Source organism: Palaemon carinicauda, chromosome 14, assembly GCF_036898095.1.
Source record: "Palaemon carinicauda isolate YSFRI2023 chromosome 14, ASM3689809v2, whole genome shotgun sequence".
Lineage (NCBI taxonomy): Eukaryota > Metazoa > Arthropoda > Malacostraca > Decapoda > Palaemonidae > Palaemon > Palaemon carinicauda.
The window spans coordinates 125141789-125148107 of record NC_090738.1 but is presented as its reverse complement, the minus strand read 5'-3'; the positions used below and the strand labels follow the sequence as shown (position 1 = coordinate 125148107).

Here is a 6319-nt window from a genome sequence, read left to right as displayed (position 1 = left end):
TTAGCTTTTTTGAGTTATTTATCTTTTTTTTCCGTAATGGGCTTTTTTATATAATTAGATCCTTATGCTTGTAGGCTTCTGTTTTCCTGATTAGAGCAGTTTTTGGGCTTTTAAGTAGTAGTAGTAGTAGTAGTAGTAGTAGCAGTAATACTATTAGTAGTAGTAGTAGTAGTAGTAGTAGTAGTAGTTGACCAGCTCTGTAATAGTCAAGTTTGACTTATTGGGCTAGTTAATCTGCTCCCTTTTAATGAAGTAGTAGTAGTAGTAGCAGCAATAATACTATTAGTAGTAGTAGTAGTAGTAGTAGTAGTAGTTGGTCAGCGCTCCAAGAGTCAAGTTTGACTCATTGGGCTAGTTAATCTGCTCCTTTTTAATGAAATAGTTGTAGTAGTAGTAGTAGTAGTAGTAGCAGCCCATTCTCTCGTCTACATAGTTACCAAAATTATTACTTTATAGAAATAGACACTTATAAACCACTCAAAGGGACAGAGAATAGTAAGTAAAACACATTTTCGAATTGCAAGTATTTATTAAAAGGTTGAGAAATAAAAGCAACAGTTTTAACGGGAGATCAAAGCTTACGAAGTGTTTGCCGACAGCTCTTGGGTGTAGGATTTTTGACACCGGAAACAGCTAGAGGTTTAATAGCCACGGGGTGGGGGGGGGGGGTGGGGGGGGGCAATAGGTAGGATTTTTTTACGGCTTAGTTGAGAGGCTTAGAAGAAAGGCTTGACCTAGATTTCTTTTTATTTTTTTTTTATTTGTGCCTCGGTGTTGGTTTTTTTTATATATAGTGAATTTCCTGTAGCCATTCATTTGGAATATTTTTTCAACAGATTTTTCATAAAATTTTGGGCGAGGGGTGGATTTGTATTCAAAATCCATTTGAAATTTATTCAAAATTTTTGTTTTATAAAATTGGGTGCTGGGTCGGATTTGAATTGATGGTGAATTTCCTATATTTTTTTAATTTTTAACAGATTTTTCATAAAATTTTGGGGCGGTTAAAATTTGAGCAGTAGGGACAGAAGTAACTTCCCAAATCACTTTTCTTAAAATCAAAAGCTGTCGGCAGTTCAAATCCCAAACATAGTATATTAAAAGAAAATAATTTTCAAAAATTAAGCATCAAACAGTTTTTAGATTAGAACAACGCTAATTTAACGTTTTGAAAACTAAATCACATTAAAACATTTTTAATTAACATGAATCATAAACTATGAGACGAGGTTAAGGTTGTCCAATTAAAGCTCAAGTAAATTAGTTTGGGATCTCATCGTGAAAAGTAGGGACGTAAAATTAGTCAACATATTTTTAGAGCCTGGCGGCTGTAGACTAACACTAGAAACAAAATATCTATTATAAAAAACAAGTCACAGAAAACCAGCTCTGGCATCATTAAGCGAAGTGAGATGAAAACGCAAAACAGACGAACATTTAACGAATTCACAAAGGTGGGTTTTTAAAAAAACTCACTCAGATGGGATTTCCAAAAACTCACTTGGGTGGGATTTCAAAAAAACTCACCTAGATGTGATTTCGAAAATTCACTCAGGTGGTATTTCAAAAAACTCACTCAGATGGGATTTCAAAAAACTCACTCAGGTGGGATTTCAAAAAACTCACTCAGGTGGGATTTCGAAAAACTCACTCAGGTAGGATTTCAAAAAAACTCACTCGGGTGGTATTTCAAAAACTCACTCAGTTGGGATTTCAAAAATCTAAATAAGGTGACAATTTGAAAACTCACTCAGGTGGCATTTAAAAAAACTCACTCAGGCGGGATTTCAAAAAACTCAGTTGGTATTACAAAAACTCACCCAGGTAACAATTTGAAAACTCACTCAGGTGATAATTTGAAAACTCACGCAGGTGTGATTTCGATCAAATGGTGATGATGATTAATGACGGGTCGGGGAGGAGACTGACTAGCCAATAACTTCCAGTCAATTAGTGGTATTGAGGGGGTGCGGGATGGTAGGGAGCTGGGTGGTGGGGAATAGGGTACACTGGATTGTAGGGTACGGAGTGGTGGTAAGAAGGAGCACTTGGTGGGTAGGAAGCGACGCCCTGGTAGGATACGTCGGCGACGAAGCCCTTGTGGTGATCGGCTGTGTAGTCGACGTTCTGGGTCCTGCCGTCAGGAAGGGCCACTTGGTAGGATCCCTGGAAGGAGAAAGAGGGTAATTTGACTGTTGTGTTAGCAGTGGTGGTCTGGATTATATGGTTTTCTTCTTTCGTAATAACTAAATTTATTATATATTTTTAAAAAAAAAACATTAAGTTGATATTTTTTTTCCACTGCAAAGAGCTCTTTTGACCAAAGAGGTTTTTGTAATGAATATTTGTAGTTTATTGTATGAAATAGATGTATATGATTATAACTAAATAAGTGTTGTTTCTTTCTTTTTGTTTGTTTTCTTTATAAAGAAAGTTCCATTTATTTTTCGCAATTGAAGAGAATTGGATGGAAGAGAAATTAATTTTATATAGATTAAAATGTTTTTTTTTTTTTAAAGAAACCGTTAATTCAAGCGAAAAAAATCACGAGTTTAAAAAAAAAAAAGTTAACGTAAAAATGTTCTTTAAAGTAAATATAATTAGATGATATAGATATTTTTTACGTAAATAGAAAATGTGAACACCAATCAAAAGCCTAATTGAAAAAGAAATACAGATAGATTAATGAATAACCGGAGGAATCTAAAACCGAAAAAGAAGAATAAAATTAATAGAAACATTAACATACCTTGACATTATTTCCATCAGAAGTTTCATCAGCGCCGAAATGCAAGTTCTTGTAATCATCGTCGACTGAGTAAGCGTAGCTGTATGGGCGTGCAGGCTCCTTGTAATGGGGCACTGGGCCATAGTGTGGAGGTGGTCGTGGGTATTGAGGAGAGGAGAAGGAGGTCCGGTAGGCAAGTGCCAGGGTCAGGATTAAGACGACGCTCTGAAAGGAAAGAAATTTCGGGTGTTATGCATAATTCTAGGTTGATATAAACAACTACATCATCAACAAATGCAGGTGTTTATAGTCTACTGCTGGACAAAGGCCTCAGACATTTCAGATCAAGACGATGCTCTGAGAGAAAGAAATCTTTGTTGCAATATTAACAACAATAAATGCAGCCGTTTCTAGTTCAATGCAGGACAAAGTCCTCAGACATTTTCAGATCAAGACGATGCTCTGAGAGAAAGAAATCTTTGTTACAATATTAACAACAACAAATGCAACTGTTTCTAGTTCAATGCAGGACAAAGGCCTCAGATATGTCAGTTCAAGACGATGCTTTGAGAGGAGAAGAAGTTTGTTTTATGTTATCAACAACGACAAATGCAGCTGTTTATAGTCCACTGCTGGACAAAGTCCTCAGACGTGTCAGATCAAGACGATATTCTGAGAGGAAAAGAAATTTGTTTTATGATATCAACAACAAATGCAACCGTTTCTAGTTCACTGCAGGACAAAGTCCTCAGACACGTCAGATCAAGATGATGCTCTGAGGTGAAGAAATTTGTCATATCATCAACAAATACAGCCATTTCTTATCCACTAATGGACAAAGGCTTCCGATATGTCAGATCAAGACGATGCTCTGAGAGGAAAAGAAATTTGTTTTATGATATCAGCAACAAATGCAACCGTTCCTAGTTCATTGCTGGACAAAGGCCTCAGATATATCAGATCAAAACGATGCTCTGAGAAAAAGAAGTCCTTGTTACAATATTAACAACAACTAATACAGCCGTTTTCAATCCAATGCAGGACAAAGGCCTCAGACATGTCAGATCAAGACGATGCTCTGAGAGAAAGAAATCTTTATGACAATATTAACAACAAATACAGCCGTTTCTAGTCCACTGCGGGAAAAAGGCCTCAGACATTTCAGATCAAGACGATGCTCTGAGAGAAAGAAATCTTTGTTACAATATTAACCTCAAATGCAACCGTTTCTAGTTCACTGCTGGACAAAGGCCTCAGACATGTCAGATCAAGACGATGCTCTGAGATGAAGAAATTTGTCATATCATCAACAAATACAGCCATTTCTTATCCACTGCTGGACAAAGGCCTCAGACATGACAGATCAAGACGATATTCTGAGAGGAAAAGAATTTTTTTTTATGATAACAACAAATGCAACCGTTCCTAGTTCATTGCTGGACAAAGGCCTCAGACATGTCAGATCAAAACGATATTCTGAGACTAAAAGAAATTTGTGTCATGATATCGAAATCAACAAATGCAACCATTTCTTATCCACTGCTGGACAAAGGCCTCAGACATGTCAAATCAAAACGATATTCTGAGACGAAAAGAAATTAGTGTCATGATATCGACATCAACAAATACAGATGTTGATAGTCCACTGCTGGACAAAGGCCTCAGACATATCAAATCAAGACGACGTTCGTGTATATATATGTGTGTGTGTATATATATATATATATATATATATATATATATATATATATATATATATATACGCGTGTGTGTGTATATATGTATATATATATATATATATATATATATATATATATATATATATATATACTAAATCAAGAGTAAACCCGTCCTTTTATTTTGTGGAATAGAAATGGGATTAATTACTGTAGTTTTGGAAAGCATGTGCTTTCAGGTAAATTAGATTATCTTTTTTTTCCCGACATTAAAAGGCGGAAAAATATAATAGAATTAAAATTACTTTTTTATGTTGCTATGATTAAACAATTATGAGATTAAAGCGTAATCTGGATGTATGTAGTATATATATATATAGATATATATATGTATTTATTTATATTAATAAATATATAAATATATATATATATATATATATATATATATATATATATATATGTATGTATATATATATGTGTGTGTATGTGAGTGTGTGTGTATTAAGAATTAGATATTTTTTAAGGTTAAATATATGAATACAGACATATATGTATATGCATATACAGTATATTTGAATACATGAATAAACACACCGCTATTTAAAATGTTGCATTTTTTGTTATTTGTAATTGCGAAGCGAGTAGTAATCTGTTTGCCAATTTTAGGGGCCAACGTGATAAAGCAAAAGGCCGGGACGGTCTACCCCTTGCTGAATGTGCACAGCGTAAATTGGAACGCTCCCAGTAATAGTTTTAATTCAGTTTCGAATTACATAACATTCTTTCGCAAAAAGGAAAGTCAATGAGGGTTTGCATTTAATTTTCGCTATGGAAATAACGTTGGCGTATGTGAAAATTTGCGTATAGTTCTAGGTAGTGAGGCTTGGCTCACTCCAAATTATAGTATTTCAAGTGACGACAACAATGAATGCAGCTGGTTCGAGTTTAGTGCAGGACAAAGGCCTCAGATAGGGTTAGGCCCATTTCATCCACACGCTGGCCACGGACTATTTTTGAAAGGTTGTATTCCCTATTATCATCTTTATCGTAGCAGCTATAAATCGTATCCTGGTGTTATATTAACTCTGCTGTTTCAATCGTACATATTGCATTGCTATTAAATATATTGGACGGGACGTCATCCAGTGACTTGGTGATTTCAAAAGAATTTATTTTTCTAAATTTTGTCAAATGAATTTTATATATATATATATATATATATATATATATATATATATATTTATATATATATATATATATTTATATATATATATATATTTATATATATATATATATTTATATATATATATATATATATATATATATTATATATATATATAAAATTCAGTTTTGTTATGTGATTTGGAATCTTTTCATTGCGATATCTAGTGTTATCAAATTATGAATACTTTTGATCAACCCTGTCTCCCCCTATAAAAAAATATTTACAATTAATATACCATGTTCACCCCAAATAAACAAACAGTTAAATTCACATAAATATACAATTAATTACACGAAAACAAAAACATGTTTTTATACCTTAACACAAGCCATCTCGTTGCGATGTAGTGGATGTAGTTTGGGAGGATAGGAAGAAGTGAATAGTAGTAATGAATCTCCAGGAATGAATGGTTAAGGCATATGGCTCTTCGCATTTATACTGTTCAAAGAACCCCTTCTTCCTTAACCCCTTCCCCCCCTCTTCCAATCCTTTCCCCTTCCCTCCTTGTGGGATTATTGCATACTTTTAATGATTCCCCTTCCTACGGTAGGACCTCCCAATCCTGCCCCCATCCTTCTCCCCACAGCAGACTAGAGTGTTTTTTTTTTTTATGGCTTTCGTTAAATTAGTGCTAAGTGACCATTGACCACATGGTAGAAAAAGCATTCTTTATAATCACAGATCAATTTA

The 6319-nt window shown here is 34.2% G+C and overlaps 1 protein-coding gene across 1 annotated transcript; it reads right to left on the bottom strand.

The window, feature by feature from the left end:
- Positions 1-1837: 1837 nt before the first annotated feature.
- On the bottom strand, positions 1838-6018 carry LOC137653316 (cuticle protein 7-like). Its single transcript, XM_068386683.1, has 3 exons — positions 5947-6018; positions 2750-2953; positions 1838-2166 (listed from the first exon to the last, which is right to left on the bottom strand). The coding sequence occupies exons 1-3, from the start codon at positions 5959-5961 to the stop codon at positions 1951-1953; spliced, it is 435 nt and encodes a 144-aa protein (XP_068242784.1). The 5' UTR covers positions 5962-6018; the 3' UTR covers positions 1838-1950.
- Between the last annotated feature and the right edge of the window lie 301 nt (positions 6019-6319).

What these genes read in the sequence shown, in the direction of transcription:
- LOC137653316 (XM_068386683.1), bottom strand. An exon ending in CTGATGGAAATAATGTCAAG is followed by an intron (nt 2,167 to 2,749) that starts GTATGTTAATGT and finishes TTCTCCTTCCAG; the next exon opens with GGATCCTACCAAGTGGCCCT.